Source organism: Lagopus leucura, unplaced genomic scaffold (assembly GCF_019238085.1).
Source record: "Lagopus leucura isolate 7727_CA_CO unplaced genomic scaffold, USGS_WTPT01 Super-Scaffold_73, whole genome shotgun sequence".
Classification (NCBI taxonomy): domain Eukaryota; kingdom Metazoa; phylum Chordata; class Aves; order Galliformes; family Phasianidae; genus Lagopus; species Lagopus leucura.
In genome coordinates this window covers 72,223,565-72,246,068 of record NW_024962252.1, presented here as the reverse complement: position 1 = coordinate 72,246,068, position 22,504 = coordinate 72,223,565, and the positions used below count along the sequence as shown (strand labels likewise).

At 35.7% G+C, this 22,504-nt stretch overlaps 1 protein-coding gene across 2 annotated transcripts in view; it reads right to left on the bottom strand.

Annotated features, from left to right (window-relative positions):
• TTC27 (tetratricopeptide repeat domain 27) overlaps positions 1 to 22,504 on the bottom strand; it is a 103,565-nt gene that overhangs the window by 50,515 nt on the left and 30,546 nt on the right. For both annotated transcript variants that reach the window (XM_042891509.1, XM_042891515.1), the window contains one exon: positions 20,503 to 20,569. In XM_042891509.1, the coding sequence (XP_042747443.1) occupies positions 20,503 to 20,569 (67 nt within the window). The remainder of the gene's footprint in view (positions 1 to 20,502; positions 20,570 to 22,504) is intronic.

Genomic DNA, 22,504 nt, shown 5'->3' with positions numbered 1-22,504 from the left:
AAACTGCACAAATTGAAGCGGCTACTCACAATTAAAGAAATATAAAGAACTTCATACTGAGAAGTCTGGTTCAGCCTTCTGCACAGCTCACTACTGGATAGTTATAGACAGCACTGTTTCCTCTCCTTAGCTTTTCCTATATTAAGGTTGAGAAAAACCATTCTCTCAACCTCTCCTCATACTCCAGGTACTTCAACATTTGCATTAACAGCATCTCTATGTTATATTAGCTGAACTTGCTAGGAATCTTAAGATTATTAATAAAGTTCAAGTGTGCCATGACTTGAGAATAACAGCAAGCTTTTGATGTGATAGATGTACAGTGACTAGGTAAAAAGCTTTGCTAAAGATATGGGAAGTTCTGTCTTTGAATATCCTGCCTTGATACCAAGAACTCAATGCCAATTCCAATGACCAATTTTTAAAAAAACTTGAGAATTACGTAGCAAGTATAACTTGATATTCCTTAACAATATGTAGGTAGTGTGAATTCTTTCCAGAGTGGTTTCAAAGTATAACTTCTGTTAGATATTTACTTTGAAAAGGGAGACAGCAGGGAAACTTCCTTGCTAACTTTATTGACAATATAAATATAACCCAGCTTCTCTGAAAAATGAAATTCGTCTATAGATATTTGTAAACTGATGAAAGAGCCCCAGTGGTTTTATTCTTTCCCTTTAAAAGTCTCCTAAAGCATTAAAAAATACGCTTATTCGTTTGAAATGTCTCACAAATTTCTGTCATATTGTAATCTATTTTCTTTCCCCCAGTGTTTTTGCAGGAAAGGAAGCAGAAAGAGACAACCTAAAACAATTTCTCTCCAAGCAAAACTATAGTGGGAAGTAAAAAAGGCAACAGCAAATGAAGTATAACAAAAACAGCATGAATGCATGTACCACCAGAAACTTTAACATCAACTGATCCTTCCTCTTCTGACCGACAAGCCCTGAACAAATTGTTTCATGATTTCTAGTTAGCATTATGGTAGTAAATACCCCAAGGCTTCCATACCATTCTAACTGTGCTGAGGACCTGAAAGTACAAGGCAGATATAATTACAGTATTCTATACTGCACAAAATTTTAAGTGCCCGTTTAGAAATTATGATCAATAAATCTGTTGACTGCTCCATATCCCTCCTATCTCATCCACAGAACTCCAAACCCATATTTTGTTTGGTCTTGAGCCAAATCTCCACTGCAGGAAGCAAGCAAGGCATTCCTGACACAGGACCCAGATTTCTTCAGTGGCCCATTACAGGCAGCTGCTAAAATAAACCTAAAGGGGTTGTTTGGCCAAACACTTGAACAATGCTTATTTTAACTTAAAAAAAAAAAAAAAAAGAAAAAGCTACTTTTGTGAGAAAGCTTCACTTTCCTCCAATTTTCTCCACGATTGACATTTTGTCAAATTATTGTTTTTCACTAAAAGGGAAGTTTTCCTCTGCTAAATGATTGTTAGACCTGAAGCGAGCACTGTGCCCTGCCAGTCCAAAGGGCCATTTGCACTCTGGGGTGCAGCAGGGCCAGCACTGCCACCAGGCGAGGGGAGGGGTGCACTGTGCAGCCTCACAGTCTTTCCTATCCTGACTCCTGACCAAGGATCCTGGGCTGCAAAAGGTATTTATAAAACGAGATGCAAGGTATATCTGCTGTACAGTTATGAATGAATGAAATACAGAAGTTCTCTAATAATTCATTGCAATAAAAAAGCCTCTGCAATTGCCTATGACAATGAGAAACAAGCCTATTTTTCAGTTTAGAAAAGGCTGTAACTGTATCCACGTTGAGTTTGGTTTTACATCAGAACTCCAATGCTCACATTTTCACAACATAATTATATGGTTTAAAACAGCACAGGCACAAAGAAAAGATCAAAAGCATAAATGTAAAGGATACAGAGTATTTACATTTGAGGACTTTTAAAGAATAATTTCAGAACCTGTACCATTAATGAGTTTTCATTTTACATCCAACTTCTCCACATTTTCTAGACCATAAATGATCTGTCAGTTGCAGAGCTTTATATTTCCACTTCAATCTAATCTTAGACTTTATACTTTTTAAACACGTGAAACAAACAACAACAAAATCAAGATTATGCAAGTTTTGTCAACAGATAAGTTTATTGTCTTGTATCAAAGACCGATAAGAAAATAAATAACAAGCAACATACTACTGAGAATCCTCAAAAGTAGATCTGTTCTTATTTTAAGGAAAGAACAATGAAATAAAGAAAAACAAAAGCAGGAAAAATACATGGAGTGAGAAAAAAGGAAAGATTTTCTGCACTGAATGGAATGTTTTTGCATGGGAAAATTCATTATTCCAATTCTTCCCCACATTTCTTTCCTACAAAGAAAAAACCAAACGTTTACCTTCCTCCCCCATCATTTCAATGTGTAGAAAGGAGATACTACCAAAACATCATATAAAACTATTCCATTCAATGTATCATTCTTACCTGGTAAGTGAATGAAACAATATGAACTTCGAAGTCTTATCAAAAGTAGTTAGCAGTCTAATACTACATCATAACTTTCCTAATATCCTGGTTACCATGTAAGAAAAAAACAGCAGGTAGTATCTGAATTGTGAGACAGGTGGTTATTACAAATGACATTCAGATCAAACTAAATTACAACAGCTTTGCAAAACCTGGATTAACTCTCAGGTACCATTATTCAGCTCCATCCTTATTCAGAGGTTAATCTAGGTATGATGCACTCCCTGATAACTCCTATAGCTTTCTGTTAAAGAAACAGAGAAAGAGTGGTTGTGGAAATTGCAATATCTGTACAAAATTCAGAGCAAGCTAGCAAGAATCTTCAAGGAGGTTTGTGCCACCAATATGTCATACATATCATAGAAACAAATGTACACAAGCACTAGTTGGAAAGTTAAAATCTTGGTTTTAAGGAAACTAAAAACAGAGAAAGCTGCTAAAAGCTGAAAACTAAGAATATAATGTATGTAAGGTGAAACAGAAAAGTAGACCTGAAGTCCACACCAAGAAGTGTCAGTCCCCGCACAATACTGTGTGGTCTATAGTTGACAAACCAAACAAAACCAGTCTTTTGACAGGCAGACAACTACATTAGTCAGTCATAACATACAGAAGATTCAAGTTCTTCAGCGGAACACTTCTGCACAACTCTATTTACAAACACAGGATTTCCTGTAGGAATTCATTCTGATATCTGAGCCAGGAACAGGGCTTGTTGGAGATGCTAGACAAGAAGCTGAAAGAACTGAAGTTGATTACTTTGTAACTGCAGTTCTAAACCATTTCAAAAATTTCTGATTTTTTTCCTCATTATTACAAATCTATGCTTTAAGCAAGCCCATTTTACTATTATTGTGACTTGCTCACTGATAAAACACTGATAAACACCTATTAAAAAAAAAAAATCAGTAGCTTAGCAAACTATCGTGGTTGCTATGACAGAGCTGTTATTTGAAAATTGGACTTTCAAACTCCAAATACTTAATTGCAACCAGTTGTGGAATTCCCAAAAGTCTGCACACCAGTCCACTGCAGAATCAAAAGCATTCTGCTTATTGCTCAAATTGTGAGGACGTGTTGAAATGACTTAGTTGAAGGCACTGGCAAGAAGCACCCTGATGGTTACTCCGTTTCTTTGTCCTGTCATCCCTTCCAAAGAAATAGCCTTTAGTTTAGATTCACTCAGGTGTTTGCTGTGATATTTAAAATTACAAGCAAATAGAAAACACTAGGACGGATTTAGGAAAAAAAAAAGAAAAAAGTCTAATTTCATTAATTACCCATTTCAGTTAACATAGTTCATGACCTTTTTGTTCACCTTCCCCTCTTCTTTATCTAGTGAGGATGTATCAAGCTGTAGCTCAATACATAGTATGAATTTACTTCCCAGAAGCCACACACAGGTTAGTTTCCAAATTACTTATATGGATTAATTAATAATTATTATCAATAATTCATCCTGTTTCATATACTCAAGGATATTGTTGCAGCATAATTTTCAAGAAATCATCCAGATAATTAACACGGAAATATTAATTCTGGAACAGAACTACGGGCAACACAACTTCAAAACTCATTTTATGATTTCCTGAAAGAACAGAAAATATTGTGGAAGGAAGGTTCAGCCTGTACTGCTATACCACCAACATCCACTTCTGAAGTTGCAGGCTAACATAATACAACAGGAGGCATTACTTTCGGAGCAGCAGCAATATATGATACTTGAGCATGTATGACATGCATTAGCAAAAGATCTGTATTCTTCCTCTATCAGGTCTTCTACTGATTTTATTGAGTTACATCAAAACAGCATGTTACAGAGTCAATTGTGTGACCACTTCTGATTTTTTTTTTTTTAATGTCTCTTCAAATTATCACATTTTGAATGTTATCTTTTTACATATATTGTGTTTGACATCAGCTAGGTAAATTACAGAGACAGGCAGAAATCCCAGAAGTATAAAGTGACAAAGGGGAAGATTTACTTTCCTGCACTGGCCAAAACATCAACATATGCCCAGTGCCATTTTCCAGCATTACTTTAATATTCCATATATATTTCAGTTGGTTTAGACCACACATTCAGTGTGTTTTTTCCAAAGTCTAAAGCTCCAGTGCGTGGCAATGGTTTATTTTGGTCTATAAAACTAATCCTGGGACTGCACAACTAAAATAGCTTCTCACCAAAACAGGTGTTAGCTGATCGTGAGCAGAGCTGGGCTTACAGCTCTTAGCTGCAGCCATTAGAAATACCTTTCAATGTTTAAAAGTCAAGAGCAAGGCCAAAACACCATCAGCGATCCATACCAAAGGACTGGCTTAATTAGAATGTTATTTTTAACACTGACTTTGTCTAGTCTTGTCTGGTAGCCTCCACACTAATGCTGTAACATTACATCACTGTAAATACAGAGTACCTTTTGTGTAATTTGACTGACTCCCTCTGAAATTTATCATATCTGGAGGTAGACAGAATAAATGCATTATAGGAATTACTCAGTAGCCGGCATAATCAACTCGAGTTAAGAGACCAGCACAGTTCTCTATCTCTGAAATACTCCAATACTCTAGATGGGAAGGCTAACAATTTCACTCCAACTGCTAAATGATTTTTTTTTTTTTTTTAATAAACTTTAGTATAACGCTGTTCTGTAGCAAATAGGTAAGCTCCTGATAGCATTTACCCAATGGAACCCTCACATTGCATCTTTCCTATTACTCTAAATATATTTCTCCATGCTGACACTGCTTTTAAAAAATTACTTTATTCCTTCTGATATCTACCCTTCAAAGAACAGCTCTCCCTCTGCCCCTTAACTGATGGGAGGTCAGCTTCTAAACTCTGATGGTTTTTGTGCTATTAGAATTCATACGAATTCAGGCAGGAAAACCTTGAATTTAGCTCAAGTAAGTATTTTACGTAAGTGTTGGTAAGAGGAAGATTCCTTTAAAAGTTTGTTTTGAACAAGCATCAACTTCAGGTGCACCCTGAGTAAGCCTATTACTACGCACTGGCATTATAAAAAAGACTAAGTTCCTAGCTAAAGCATCTAGGTTAAAAGCCCAGCTGAAGTACCTGAAGCCAACAAATCCTCTAGATGAGTCCTAAATAATTTTATCTTCCAGTCTCAGATGTCATTTGGTTGTCTTGACCTTATCATGTGGCTGCAGATCCCTCTGGAATGATTGTTTCATCTGAACGGTGGAGAAGAGCATGCTCTGAAGAAAGATTTCCTGTGGATTTCAGGACGGGGAAAAAAACCACACACGAATCCTACCCCACTTCAGATTCATCTCACATACTAAAAACTATAGTAACAACGCAAGTGTTTATAGACACTGAAATATCAGTTTCAGATTTATGCAAGTAACAGATTTAAGTGAATATGAATTACTAACCCCATTAATGAATTGAAACGTCTCCTTAAAAAGAGCAAACATCTGCATCGCATGCAATCCTTCATTTTGTTAGTAAGACAATCAATCATATTCCTGTAGATATCACTTCAAAAGTCACCCAAAGAAAGCCAAGAATATTTGCTATGAGAAGACTACACATTGCTGTACATATACTGCACATATTGGAAAGGGATACTGAAAAGAGTCACGCGTTAAATTTTTTTCTTCAAAATCTGCTACTTGCAGCAAACACTAACAGCTCAACTCTGCAAAAACACTGCAAAGATTATCGTTTGTTAACTGCTCAAAATACTGTTATTAATTCATCACAGCTACCAAGAAACTTCAACACTTTTCTTCACCTATTTCTCATGCATAACCTTAAAAGGAAGTATTACCAAAGCAAAACACCACAGCTTCTTCCCAGCTATAAAATGAGGTTATTTCTTCTCTTTTGTCAAGTCAATACTCAAACTTTGCATACTTAAGTTGACAAAATCTCTTGAACTCCCGATAAAGAAAAATAAAGCTTTCCCAAGAGAGAATATCCCCAAACTTCCAGCCTCTTGTTGTTCATCTTGTTTTTCTCCGAAAAAGGCAACACAGGGAACATTCAAGTAAAATAAGGCTGCCTTACCTGGTCTTAGTTCTTGCAAGAATCATTAAAGAAAACAGCCAACTTCCCTTTCCATTCTGCATGGATGTCTCATTCAGAACCTGAAGTCATTCCTGGGCTAGCTGTCTGCTGCACTGAATTTTAATTTTGAACAAAAAGCAACATATGAAATGCCTATATCCTCTGCTTTTCCTACTAGATATACATTTTGTTCTGCATCTTTCTTTTTTCCCCTCTTGCTTCCATATACACTTATTCAAATACAAGAAGAATATCAAAGAGACTTGCCTCTCCTTCCAAATGTACTTTTCAGTAATGTACAGGGAAATAGTTCAGCACTTGCTAGAACAATGTTTAAATCCAAAACTCAGTACGTATCTGTTTCTTCTTCTTCTTCCTGCTAGTCTTTACATCTTCTGAATACACATCAAGAATTTCCTCAGCTTTTTCACAAGCTGGATGTTTCTATGAGTTTTCTTAGAAAATCTCCTGTCTTACTTCATATTCATAACCTTGAGATGCAAACATGCAAATATTGTCTCTAGCGAGAAAATGAAATTAAGCGAGTCATTTGATGTAGACATAAAATCTGATGCATCTAGTCAGAAGCAGAAGAAATACAAGGATGTGATTAATGCCATTCTAGCTAGCTGTGAATGCAATTAATAAATCAATTTATCTGATAAGGCACCAGGCAGAAGGAATTTATGCTACATTTCTGCAGTTAATACTCAGGTGAGTCCCACTCACATGTTACAGATTACACAGGAGAAAACGTCAAAGCAAATGAGCATTATAGAAGCATTCTCTTGCAAGGGATGCTTCATATGTTCCACAGAAGAAGTTGCATGAAAGGAGTGCAAGAATTTACACTTAGTGAAGAATTTTCAATGGAAATACTATAAGACTCAAAGTTTTGTCTGAATTTTAATGTAACAAACACAGAAAAGCAAGCTCACATTAGCTCATGTGGACTAAAAATAAACTGGGAGACACCTGATGAGCTATAACATGCTTCTTTAATCCTGCGCAACAGTCCAACATTTAACTCACACACACACAGGCAGTAACATTCAGAGGAGCTTACGGAAGAAACAAAAACTACTCTTTAAATTCATTTTAGCTATCTGAAAAAATCAACTCAAATTGGGGTCTGCTAGAAAAAAACGTTTTTGTGTTTTTATTCTTTTTGGTCCTTCTATTAAAAGGCCAGTGGTATTATCTGAATTCTACTTACACATCCAAACTGTAAGATCTATCCCAGGTGACAGGAATTGTTTTAATTTTCTTCTATATTAATAGGCATCAGTGGGCTGATATTTATCAAGTCACCAGGAGCTTAACGCTCTGCAACAATATCATGTGGTTTCAATATTCTAACCTCTTCCAAAAATTTTAAGGCAGTAGTTTTTTGTGTTCCTTAAGCTGCTTTTTGGTTTGTGTTTTGGTTCTTTTTGCTTTGAGACACGCATTCAAGCTCAGAAGTAAGTTTTCCTTGGAGGCTCTCAATTTTATTTAAGAAAAGGAGGAAACTAGAAAAGGAAATGTCATGAAGAAAGAAGATACTATTTTATTTAATAGAATCTGCTTGCAATGACTAGCAGAGGGTAAGCCACATAAGATGTGGCTCCTATTTTCACTTAGAATGAAGTCCAGCCATTTTACTGACACTTGCTGTATTGCGCCAAACCTATCACTTACGCTGAAAATAACTTCAGCCAGATTTGACTGTAGTAGCATTGTCTTTTTCAGGTTTGTGGTTTGGACCTACTCCTGAAATAGCATGAGTACAGACTTCCACACCACATCATAGTACTGCATTTATTTCCTAAGGCCCAATCTCAACAGCAATAAATCAGGTTTTTGGATTCAAATGGCTAGACCTTTAACTCTTTGGTAGTAGTGATAAGGGTTTCCTTACAATTTAAAAAATACTGAATTGCCCTTATCTATTCAGCTTTGGGATTTTCCTAGCCTGTGCCAAATTTCTAAATACACCATGTGCTCTATTGACAATATCTTGAAAAAAGAAAACCATTAAAAAATTGCTCTCCGCACAGGTAATAGAAAAGTGAATCTGTCTTAAGAAGTACTGGATGTGTTTCACAGATAGTTTCAAGACTATATGCAATTACATGCATTGCATGGACTCAGATTCTGTTTAACCTCAATAAACAAAGGAAATGCTTGGAGAAAAAAAAAAAAAAAGAGTGGAAGATCAATCACTGTCAGTGAAGAATATTTCCTAATATGTTTTCGATTCAGATTGACAGTGAGGGAAAACAACCCTGCGACCCCTACAACAGGTATTCTCTTGGACACTACCACAGCAGGTGCTTAATTCCCCTGTGCTACTTGCTCCACTGAACTCCCAACTTTACCCCTAATCTTACTGTGAACATTTTGGGAACAGGCAGCGTAACAATTTATCTGCTGCTGATTGGAATTTATTCCTCAGAGTCAGTTATAATTTTTCTTTCTTATATTTCCAGTATTGCTGCCTTTGTCTACAGTATGGAATCATGATTTGTCAATGCTTTCAATGTTTTTAATCCTATTCATTTTTAATTGTATTCTTAATTTTGTTTTAAACACTTAAAAAAAAAAAAAAAATCAGTCCTACCTAACTCAGCAAAATAACAATGAGAGTGCACATTAAGGTTCCTCTTGATTTTTTTTCCTGCTTATTTGCCTCTTTGAGCTGTTCAGGGGAAAAATCAAAGCTCTCTGGGCCACCAGAAAATCCCTCAGGCCTGACAGAACCTACATCCTCCTTATGTAACTCCCCAGAGTAGTGGGATTTGTCTGTGCTCCCCACCTACTCATATTCATGAACTCACCACTCTTTTTTCCAAAGCCTGTCAATAATAATTCCTGTTCATTTGGTGTGGAAGACCTGGAAGAGTAGTGCTTTATGAACTGCTGCTGGTTAATATACTGTACATATTCCAACTTTTACCTTTACTTTTGCAGTGACAACTTCAGGACAAATATTCATTTGCTACAATTATCCTTAAGATACTTTAACTGAGTATCTTCTGCCAGACCGGAAGGCGGGGGTAGCAAAAACACTAATTCTCAGATAGATCTCTAGTTCAATCGTAAGAAATGATACAATACAAGGGAGCCTTAGAAGTTCTTCAGATCCCTCAGTAAAAGGCATACAATTATCATCTCGTAAAGAGCCAACTTAAATGTTTCCCTAATTTCAAAACTTTCAGATTAGCCAGTGGCATAGCAGGAATACTTTGATAGTCACATACGGCTTCTGCATTCCAAAAATGTTATATGCGAAGTCACCCTATAGTGATATTAACTAGTCAAAATCAGCTATTATTTTTTTGTTCCTGTGACAAGACACACAAGAAAACTTAGTAAGAATGACTTAATCAGTGATTTATAGTAAGTCTTACACTGACTTTACTATTAAGCTATATCAGAGCAATATATCAAATGTTATGTACACACGTGTGTATATATATATAATCAGTTCAGAAAACAGCTGCGTGTAGGGGAACGGTGAGGCACAGCAGAGGAAAATCCACATACTGCCAGACAGGATTCTACAGAGTGTGCCATATCTGGTTTTCCCATTTTGGATGCCAGCATCCACCACAGGAATTTTGTCTATAACAGTCTCTGTAATTCACAGGTCTATGTATTGCAAGACTTGGGGTTCGCAAATAAGCATAATGTTGAAAGCAAGAGGCATGCCTCAATTACTGTTTGGTGGGTTACACTGCTATATTTGGAGACTGGAAGTGACAATTTCTGTGGGTGTTCTAGGGCAGTCTCAGCAGTTTCCCAGAAAAAGATAATGTTAACAAGTCTCCAAATCCATTAAAAATATTTGGGTTCTGATTCCTTCCAGTTCCTGACTTCACCACTAGAAGTGTTCTGTCTCATTAAAGAACTACTGTTCCCACTACGGGCAAGAGGATCAAGTTGCTGGAGGTCATCAGCAGTTTGGCATTAAACTTTATATGCAAAAGTTGAGTTTCCAGAAGCAAAACAAAGTTGCAGCCACCTTCCTTTCTGAATCTGAAGACAAAATGACCCTGAAAATAGACCGACTCCTTAAGCAGTACACAAAAACCAAGAAGCAAAGGAGTAGAAGTAGGGGTATATAAGAAGGGAAGGAACTAGGAATGATGAGTGCAAAAGCGAAGGTCAGATATACAAATGGGAAGCAAGAGCTGACAAAGCTTAACTGAGGGGAATATGGCCTGCTGAAGAAAGAACAGCTAAAGAAAGTGGGAAGCTGCCACTGGCAAACATTAACACTGGAAAAAATGAGCGAGACTGTTAGAAGCATGAAAGAAAAACTTGTCTTAGTGTGCAAAACACTCAGTAACATTCCTAAATCTGACAAGGTTACGTACAGAGTTGCTGTACTCTAAATATATTTACCTAGAGACCAAAGGTAAAGACCATGTCTGGGTTAAGTTTAGACTTGAAAGAAGTAAAAAGCATGAGCTGTAATGGACTGAGATGCAAGGAAAGTCTAGTACCTGTTCAGTTGTACTATGCATATAAACAACAGTAGTTTGTTAAAATAATTATGACAAGTGAGTGAAGAAGCTATGAATGTTTTCTTCAATATGTAAGTCACACCCTTTTTAGTTAAGAACCCCTAAACTTTTCATTTTCACAGTTCTGTAGAGATTCAATAGACATAAACTATGTCTATTATTAGGTAGGGGAAAGATACAGGAAAATAAATACATTCACTGAAATTCTCAGAATAATCAGTAGGATAAGAAACAGTCTTATTTCAGCATTTAACCATCTTATTTGCTTTCTGAGTCTTACTAATGAGCTACTGAACAGCTTAAAATCAGTAAAAGCAATTTGCTAAGTATTCTTCTTTCCTTTATTCTAAAAGTGAAAGAGTTTCTACTGACATTACTGACATGTATTAAAATAACAAGTGTTCAGTTTTACCCAATAATAAACTGAAACGGAATACAACATTAATTTGAGGAAATTGCAAATACATGTGCTGTTTCTCTTTGAATGTTTTAGTTCTGAAATCAAGCACCTCATTTTACAATGCTTCTAGGAGCGAGAGAGCAGAAAGATCTTTCACAGTCCATTCTTAGCTAACTGTAAAAGTTCACTCTCATCTTTTGTCTAGACTATGATAGAAGTCATTACTGAATGTGTTGGCCAACATACACTGACAAATGTACTTAAAATCCAGCTGACAAGATATGAAGTCTTTCAGGAAAAAGTGCCAAAGATCCAACTTAACTTGCTTAGGGATTATACAGGCAGGGAAGTGAAGTCTTCCCAAACACATCAAAAACATACTGATATCCAGCTCCATGATTTTTATTTCAGTTTGGAAAAGGTTTCAAATCTCAGCTTCACAGATAAAAAGCATTAACAAGTGATGCATTTAAGCATTTTACTATCACTTATTGCAACAGCCTTCATAACTAAGAGCCCCACTTGCCATGATCAAGGCAGCCAATCCAAACATGTCAGAAGCATTTATGCCATATCATCGCATCATATCTACTACTCATATCAATTTTACAGAGTAAAAAAAGTCTGAGTTTTCACACAGTAATCATGATGCCCATTTCTGGTATACATCAGGAACCCATAAAATACATTGGCATCATTTTTATTTCCTGGTGCAGTGATCTAAGAGGCACTTTATGCAAACTAGTTTCTGAAATTTTCTTGCATATGTGCTGTCACAAATCATTTTTCTAAATAACCATTTGCATATCAATATATAGGATAACAATTACCCTAGTAAAATACATTTACATACGAAGCATGCTGGCAGAATACAGGCTTTTCTTTTCCCTTTTAGTCGTAATACGCAGTTTAGTACATGATCAGTACTAGAATTCATGTGTTAAATAAACACAAGTAAAATAAACATATATATAACCTATGTCTATATGGATTTAAAAGTTCTACAAATTAAATTGAACATCTTAATGTCTGGTCATCCACACTTCAAAATTCCCTTTAACTATTTAAACTACCTGCTTTAAATAAAAGAAATGAAAGGACATACTGTAAAAATATGAGAATTGGCACTGCTTAAACTTCGTCCTTATGCAAGGTAGCAAGTACCATGCTTTTCCACCATGTACTCAAGTTAGCTAAATACTTCTACAAGGACAGCACACTGTGAAAACACATGCCATACCCAAGACCCATATGGGATATGCAGGACTCAAATGTGGATAATATAAGCACATAAATGGATATTTTCTAAATCTAAGCTGCAAGAATTTGTTTAGGAACTTTTTCCTAAAATTCATAAAAAATGAACTTTCCCCTTGAATTCTCCTCTCCTAACTAGACCAATGGATTTAGAACTTAAATGCTTTTTCCCCCATAACATTCTTTAATTGCTCAATGAATCCTCACAAGAAAATGCCACCTGAAAATCTTTTCCAGTCTTTTGGCTACCTAAAATCTTACATCATTGAAAGAAAAACAAGAAGGAAAAAGCATTATGGTCATTTTCATACAGAAGCAGATACAGACATTTATGCCTTATCAAGTTCATCTTATATTTTTCCTGAAGCAGTCAAGATGAAAAAATACATCTCACCATACTTTTTTTTTTTAAAGTGACATTTTAACTATGAAAATGAATCAAAACCAAAACATGATCAAAACACTTCAGACTTTCGTGGGGGAAAGAAAAAAACTACATATTTCATGACTGCTATTAAGGGCTATAACTTTCTAATCAAACTTGTCCTAAATTGTCTAATGTACCAAAAAATCTGTTACTTTTTTTTGGATTTCATTTTAAGACAGAACAAAGACTGTCTGGGCATTGATACAAAACATGCTCTACTTCTAGTTCAAGCTACAGACATGATAGGATCAGAGTAAATTAAACTCTGTTGCTTAGATACAGTAATAACTGACCAGTGAACAAGAACTCAGACATCGATTTTTCAGATGTTACCAGAACAAGGAAGATTAGAGTAATGTTTGATATGCTGGGTTAGGAACAGAACAAATAAAGGGACTATGCCAGAAATAGGCAGAGCAGATGAGGGCAATACATAGGCTAAGTAAACTTTAAGAATAATTCTTCCTCATACAGTAAAAAAAAAAAGAAAACCAGGTTTAATTTCAAAAACCAAAGACTTGGATTACTCCTTATTTGGTTCTTCTCTCTCCATCCAAACAGGCAGATCTGTAATGTATACACCACCACCTCAAAAAGAGAAATGAATACCAGCAGTGATAACCTCTGAATAGAGCTGATCATCAGAATACAGTCATCAAGGGAAGATAAACTGAACAGAGCAGCAAGAATGTCATAATCCCTTCACACGATACACCAAACAGCATTTTCTCGAATGGGGGATATAATTTCATAGACTCATAGAATAGCTTGGGTTGGAAGGGACCTCCAGGATCATTAAGTTCCAACCCCTGTGCCACAGAGAGCGTTGCCAGCCACCAGATCAAGTACTAGATCAGATCACCTAGGCCCCATCCAACCTGGCCTTGAACACCTCCAGAGATGGCGCATCCTCAACTTCTCTGATAACCTGTTTCAGTGCCTCACCACCCTCTGTGAAAAACTTCTCTTTTTTTTTTTTTTTGACTAAATTCTAATAATTACAACTGATGAAGCACATGAGAAGGGAAAGGGAAGCCTGCGAGACGTCAAAACAGTTGTCAAAAGCTGCTAGAAATAATAAGTGAGCTGCTGATAGATAAAGATGAAGGAGGAGAGGGAGAAGAAAGGCTGCCATGGGAAAAAATGTTACTGTCATCACATTTGCCTGCTAAACTTTGCAAACTCCTGGACAAGCAAATAATCTACTAATAATTAAACATGATTTTCATGGTGTTTTTAACCACTGCAGTTTCAGTGAGACAACTGAAATCTATTGCTTGAATAGATCTGTACAAATTACAGCTCTATCTGCACAAAAGAGCAGACTATTCTAAAAAGGAAGGGCTATTCCAAATTTCTTCCTGCTCAGAGATGCAAACAATAAATCAGGAATCATCTCCTGTAAGAGATGATGCAAGCAGAGCTGTGGATTCCATGGATTCAGGGAAGAATGCAGACCACAGAGGAGAACAAAGTTGAAGGAGATGAAAGTGTCAATTATGTTGAAATCTGATACTCAGTAAAATAAAACGGCTTCAAACAGAATGTTACATAATCCCAGTTTTGGGATGGAATGCAGACTTCCCCCTTGCCCTGAAACACATGCACTACAGCACCTAGTTATTTCACCCTGCAATACCTAAGCACACACAACAGAACACAGGAGAAATAACTAAAAACACACCAGGTTATTTTTCTATTCACAGCACATTGTAAACAAAGCCCCAGATGCTTTGTGAGTCAGCATCCAACAAACTGAGTTGAGCCTCTGCACACAATGCTTTCATGGAAAGGAGCAATTCTCTTTTGCTTTATTCACTCAGATTTCCCAGTAACTCACAATGGATCTGAAAACATACATGCATTAAATTAACAGCATTGGGATTGTGACGTCACTAGAAAATGATTCAGACTTCTGAATAAGAGAGCTTAGAAAACAAAGCAAAACCTAAAGAAAAAGAATACAATAGCTTTTAGTTCATTAACCTAAAGAAAAATAAGTCTTACTAGCACTACTACCAGGGCTTTGCAGCGAGAAAGTCTTTGCAGTGAGTGTAATAAACTTGTAACCAACAGAGTCTACTCAAAATGAACAACACTGCTTAGAAAAGAAGGAAAGAGACTTTTTATAAAGCCACAAAAATTACAGCAGTAGAGACACATGGCAATCTTAATAAGCTTTTCAATACTCTTGCTGGTTATAAAACAAAGAAAACTGCAGCCATTTTCTCAGCAGAGAAAAATGCACTGCTTTTATTTAAGCTATATAAACAACTTCTCTTTAGAAACCAAATTGGCATGTTAGTTTTAGAGAGATTTTAATAGGAAGACTTAACATTAAAAATCTCATGTGCTGTGATTTGATTGCTCCCTAGTTCCACATTAATATCGCAAATGCAATACAAAAGATGACACAAACAATGCATTTCCATTTCCAACCTCTCTCCTCCCAAAACTCCTTTCTTAGTGAAAAGCAGAAAAAAATTCATAAATGTACACACATACAAGTGTGCACTATTATTCTTTACCATGCTTTTCAAAGGTACCACACACCATTACTTTCTATTCCACTCAATAAATACCCACCATTGAAAAAAAAAAATAAATCCATCCAACTGTTTCAAATTTCTTAGTTAAAAAAAAAATAAAGGCATTTCTTATGGAATAATTTGCTCAACACAGCAACTAACTAGAAAAACAAAGAAAATTAAGCATTTCCCTCTGGCCCATCTTCGGAATACACTGTATTCCTTGCATTTTAACAGACTACTCCACATTCTCTATGTCCTTAATCAGACATTCATATTCTTTATGGCATTAAAGGAATAATTTTAGAATTTTCAGGTATTTGTTAATTTATGTTCTCTGAGGGAAATAAAAACTATTACACTTTCTTTCCTCTCTAAGAAAGACATCCATGCCTGTTCTCCAACCAGTTTTTATCATATTAAAAAGAAACCCAGTTCTCTACTCTTCATAAATGATAAGAAATCTCAGGAGAATAACGAACTTAATAACACAATTAAGTTTCCCATGATCCCCATTTTTTCCCTTCTCATCTTATATAAAGAATACAAACATGGGGCTAAGATATGAGAAGCATAGTACAAGAGGTTTTGTTTCCCAGCTTTTTCTTGCTTTTTCTCCTCTGTCCACTATAGTTTAAAATGCTGCTGCCACACCAAATCACTTGATCGTAACACACCAAGAAGAGAAAAAAAGCCATATTCCCATACAACAGGCTCAGTGCACTTCACGTTTACCACACAGCTCATCAGCCCTGGACAAGGCAATGGCCAGTGGTAATGTTAAGGACCAGCTGCAGCTCATTAATCATGGATGTTTTGCTGGAGCATTCGTTCTATCAGATGACGAAACCACTAAACTGCTTCTCCTGTACGCAAACTATAAGCTGCAGCATAAACCTTAAGATCTTCTATTGTGGAATATAGTCTTGAACATCAGGGCTTTTGGTTTTTTTCTTTTTTTCTTTTTTTCTTTTTTTTTTTTTAAACACTTTTCTCCTGTGTAAGGGAAAAAAATAGCTACACCACCTAGTAGTTATTCCTTCCCAGAATTCCCAGAGTTCTAGGAGTAAACTGAGCTAGAAAACCCATGTGTGAAAACGTAGCGTTTTTTTATTATTTGATTACTAGCATAATACACTTCCCATTTCCTACACAGAAGACTCTGGGGGAAAAATAAAAAAAATAAAGGTTACCGTTAAGTAAAGCACCAGTAATTCTAACAGAGAAGCACTGGATTTCAGAACTAAGATAGTGTTTTTCTTTACCTTTCTTGAAAATGGCTTTTCAGCACAACATTCAGTAAGCTAAACAGAAATTTTGCTGAGTATCATATGCGAAACTGTGTCTCTGAGCCAGTTTTTGTATGGTATTTGATCTCTAAATTTTTTGCGTTCTTCAAAATTCCAGTGTGTTATCTTCATTATCTTAATTCCATTAAAATCATTATAAATCTTTCACTAAACTCTTAAATATGAAAACAGTCATTCTCTTTAAAATCAAACATGTAATTATGTTTATTCTTATGTACATGAGAGCTCAATTTCTTCTCTTGTAAAGATATCAAATTAACAATTTAAGCAGGAAACAAACCCAAATTTAACTAGTCCAGATATAGCTTAATGGCTTAAAGCTAAAATATTAAGCTGATGACTAGTGAACAGATTTGACTAGAACACTTCAAGCACTGTTCAAATTACTTAACTAAAAGGAGCTAGCCCAGCAAAAGAGTTTACATATAGAAGTAAACAGGATTTGACAGACCCCCACACCTCGCTGTAAAAGGTAGCAATAACAACTCTTAGTTAAAGAAGTCAGTACTTTAGGACAAAGTTTCCAAGTGACTTCAATAAACGAACTGCATCAATGTCACCCTTTTGTATTTGACTGCAGTCACCAAGCAGCTCTCAACAGCTTTATCTTTAGGTCTTTACGTAGTTTAAAATACATATATATCTTTAAGGATTAGTAATTTTCAACTGGTGCTGATATAAAAGGGAGTCCAGAATGCTTGCTTCCTAAATTACACTTAATATGAGGTAGGACTATATCATCTACTATAATTCACTTATACCTTCCCCCTCATACTACCTGAAAATTAAAGAGTCTGAAGATCACATGCATTTGTTTTACAACATCCAGAGGAACACAATCTCCTGATGATCCACTGATCTGCTGTAAGAGCTGTAAGTGCCTTAAAATTTCTCAAGAGTTCTAAGTTCCCTTGAAATGACTTCCTTTCTTCAGGAAAGATAAATTTCAGCAGTTATCAGATGAATGCATGACAACCATCTAACCAGCCTGCAGATTTAGGAATCCACATGTAGGCTGAGAAGATGCCTGCTCACACACGCACGCACACAGAGCAGCTTAAATGATGCTAAAGAAGTTACTGTGGGCAGCACTGATAGAGGGCTCGTTTGCCTGTTTCACTAGGTAACACAAAAGCTTGAAAAGTATCTTAAATAATATTTCAGTGGCACTTACTTATTCAGCTAGCAGGCACCATAGCAACCGCACTTGTGTTAACATTCATATACATTATCAAAAAGAACTTACATAAGCTCATACCTGATTTCTGATTTCAGTTTACAGGAAAGATTTGGTGTAACAGTGTTAGAACTCACATCTTAACTGTATTTAATAGCATAGACCAGATCAAGAGAAAACTTAAGATTGAATTGTGTTGCCTACAGCTAGATAATGAGCAAACTTTAAGCACAAATTTAAAAGAATGTTATTCTGACACTGAAGTTTATTATTGACTCTGAATTTTTTAGGTTACCAGCTACATTTCTAAGTCACTGTTCTACATTCAATTCTGTGCTGGTAGAGATCTACATTCTTGGGTTTTTTTGGTTTTTTTTTTTTTTTTTTTTTTTTTTTTTTTTTTTGCGGGAGCACAAATTGATAGGGAGACCTATAAATATTTCTCACCTGCATCTCTGTAGATCTGTCCTGGATGCAGTAATTACTAAAGGAATTAATTCATCAGCTCTTGTGATTTTTGAGTAATCAGCCACTAGATGGCAGAAAAATGCAGTTTAATTTTCATACTATAGATAATGCACCAAACAAATCTCTTGTCTATCAGATGTCAAGTAATATGACGCCTCAATGTCAGATAAAAGATCTGAATAAAGCTGATTATTTTTATCTAGTACATGTGCTACCTTGACTTTTCTCCTCTGCTGTTAAAACTGAAGAGTGTTTTAAATATTTAAATACTCAAGTGTTAAATAAAACTCTCTCTGAATCTCATCATTTTGGAATGTACATGAGGAGAATAGTAGCAATCTCATTAAAAATACTTTGTTATCACAATATCACCCCATTTATTATTAAAAAGATAGATTACGTGGAGAAATTAATTTAGTATCTAAGTGTTTCTTGGCCACTTTTCTACTCAAGAGTTAGACAGTTAGGTAGTGGGAAGAATGAAGCAGAGAATATATAAAAACTCTAGAGAGTTTGGCAGGAAATAAGAAGAGAGAAGTAAAATTCTCAGTTTTCATAGATGACTGGCCCTCAACTAAAACCATATACTAATGAAAGAAAAAAAAAAAAAATCAGCAAAGATTGTTGTAATAAAATTATATGCACATTAGGAAAGTGTTTGCATCTCTATAACCTTATTTTTGTAAAATAAAATCCTGTTTCACTATTTTTTCAACAATTTGCAATAATAGGTTAACCAGTTTTCTTCAATCCCACTGTCTTTTCTTTGTATTTCCTTATGTAATTTTTTTTCCAGCTATTTCCATTTTTCTAAAAACTAAAACAAAATGGTTTAAAAATAAAACATGAGCAAATATAAGGATATGATCAGAAAGGATAATAATTATCGTAGCAAATAAGGGAAATAATAGAAACCAAACTGTTTTACAATCATCCCCTTTGTTTCCTCATTCTGATCTTACATGTTCTGTATTAGTATGCATACCCCTAAACAAGCATCAATTTAAAAATCAACCTGATAAAAAGATAAGGTTTTTTTTCAGACTTATTTTTAGGACCATGTTTAAACTTATTTTAGTGTCTTTAATTTATTTAATTACAATTTCTAGTCATAAAATTCTAACTCCATTGAAATCTACGGGATTTTTGTTGAGATCCTATTTGCCAACTCTAACAAGAACTTACTGTTTCAGATGGCACATGGCACTACTGCGAAAGAAAGTGTAAGACTGGAACATCTGGATAGGAGAGCAAGCACCATATATTGTACAAAAGCTGAATTCTAACACAGTACAAGGAAAGCAAAAAAAGGCAATAAAATTACTAGCCTTTTTCCCTCTGTCTCTCAAATAAATTGCTGTTAAAAAAAAAAAAACACAAAAAAACAGAATTGCTGTTGAGAAAAACAGAAGACATGGAGAAAGGAGGCACATCGTATTTTGTCTTGACCCAAATAATACATTTTCAAAATAGGGAGCTAGAAATCTCAAGTCTTCTTCGGAAGTTACAGAACTGTTCTGCAGCAACAGGTAAATCAGCCTTTGATCTGGGAAGAAACAAGCTTGTGTAGAACATTTGATTCTTAAACTGAATAAATCTGGTAGAAGAACTTTGCAGCTTCTTTTGAACTCCCCTTACAAAATACTGTTAAAGGAAGTTTTCTGATGTCAGTCTTGCCCTACATGAGGATGACTCAAAATGGAGAATTCTAACATCTTTTTAGATTCTTGAAATAAGAAAAAAATATATTGAAACAATTGAATAGTAAAACAAATTTGCTTCATGGTTTCATGATTAATGCAATGGTCAAATTACTGCTTGGTACATAACTTAATACCTAAGTGAAAACATATTTAGAAGAAAGCTTCAGATAAGTTACTTACTGAAGTAAAAGCCAGAAGTTCCTCTTCAGTTAATTTGTGTATTGGATTGTTCTTTTGGAAGTCTATACTGTAAAAAAAAGGAAAAAGAATATAAAATAATGCTGATTTATTCCTTAGCACATAGCTATGTAGAATACATCTCTCAAACTTGCAGAAATCTAAAGGATGTTCTAGAAAAGAGTTACAAACACAAATGGTAGTGCATAGTTGTAATGCTGTAACGTGATGGAAAACACAGTAATACTAGCAGGGTGGCAAAGTCCTAGGCTGCAGGAAGTGAGGATAAGCCCAAACACGGCAGCCATGGACACAGAAACAAAGGAAAAAAGCTGCTCACTCTTGAAAGGCCTCAAAGTAGGCAAGGACCTCCAGCAAGATACCCTCACTTCCACTGCCAACCCTTAAAAATGAGGTCTGGGAAAGCAAGGATCCTGGCTCCACTCCTTCTGGTCATTCAGGGGCACTGCATGCACCTGAGCCCCCCTGGTTTGTTCTGCCTGTCCAGCAGGTGTTCAATCACTGGTTCAAGCCATGACATAGCATGTCCCCTATGGCACTGTGCACATACAGAAAGAAGGTGGCCAACACTTCAGAGCAGTCACAGAGGAAAAGAATCATTTCACAGGACAAGGATACTTAACGGTGCCTTTCCCAGGTCATACCAACCTGAAATGCCTTACTACGTTCACATTTACAGGATTAAATTTTAGGTATTCTAAACAGTTTTAAATCCATTCCCTATTTTTACAGAGATCTGTTTTCAGTTAAAATTCAATGGCTAACTGAACACAGATTCTGTAAAGCAAAAACACACTAATGCTCAAAAAGCGATGAAGGATAGTCTCAAACATACACCCTCTGGTCATTCAAGGAATATAACCACAGGAGTACACCTCTCAACTAACTGACATTGCTAACTTTTTGTACAGCAAGGGGAACCCAAGAGAATACAGATGAAAATCAGAACTTTTTTTTCCCAGTTGGACATTACTGTACTGATAATAAAGAAATTTGGTTTGCTCTATAAGGGTGTACTGTCTTCTCTGACAACAGCCCATCAACACCTACAAAAATATGAGATACCTGAAAGCAGCAGAAAGAGAAGCAGCAAGGTTACAATTCAAGTTCCTTGTGAAAACAAAGGATACAAAGTGAAGATACATCCTAAATCATCCTAAATCGTACCACAGAGTATAATCAAACCAATACAATGGCTATGTACGCACACTTAAAATCAGGATTATTATTATTATTATTATTTTTTTTTTTAAACACACTTTACTTTGTGGAGAAGACTTTGCTGCAATCTAACTTTATTCTTGCTATACAGTTAATTCTTTATAGATAATTACCACTGCTGTCTAACGAGTTTACCCAGTCTTCATACTTAACTATATTTAGCAAGACTATATATAAAGTGAGAAAAGACAACCAGACTGCCCAATGTGTTTTATTTATTCCTCTAAAGAAAATGTATGACAAAGTAGTAAGAAGTAATTGTAAGAGAATGAAGTGAAGCACTCAAGATAGGAAAACAACTGACATCATTCAAGCACTCATATCTTTACATGCCCAGAAGAAAATTAATCATATGTGTAGCAAAGAGCCAAAACTGCTTCCTGATGGTGTAAGTCTCTTGCACATTCCACCTCCATTAAATGGAGGACTGAGGAAAAAAACGTTCTCAAGAGAGTGCTGCTTCAACGTTTCTGAAACTGCTATTCTTTAGGTACCACTAATAAACATCCAACTAGAGCAACCCAGGAATGAATGCAGATGAGGCGTTCAGGAAATTAAGCTATTTAACTGAAATACATTTCATTCTGACGAACCAAATGGTCATTTGTTCATAGGACTTCAGCCAAATAAAGGTATGCTGAGAGACTGCAAATCCATGATTAGGCCCACTTTGGAGATTCAATTTCCTACTTCTATTAGAAGACAAAGATCCTTCTTCTCTTCATCCTTTGCAACTCAATAAATCTATCATTCAGTAGTTCTT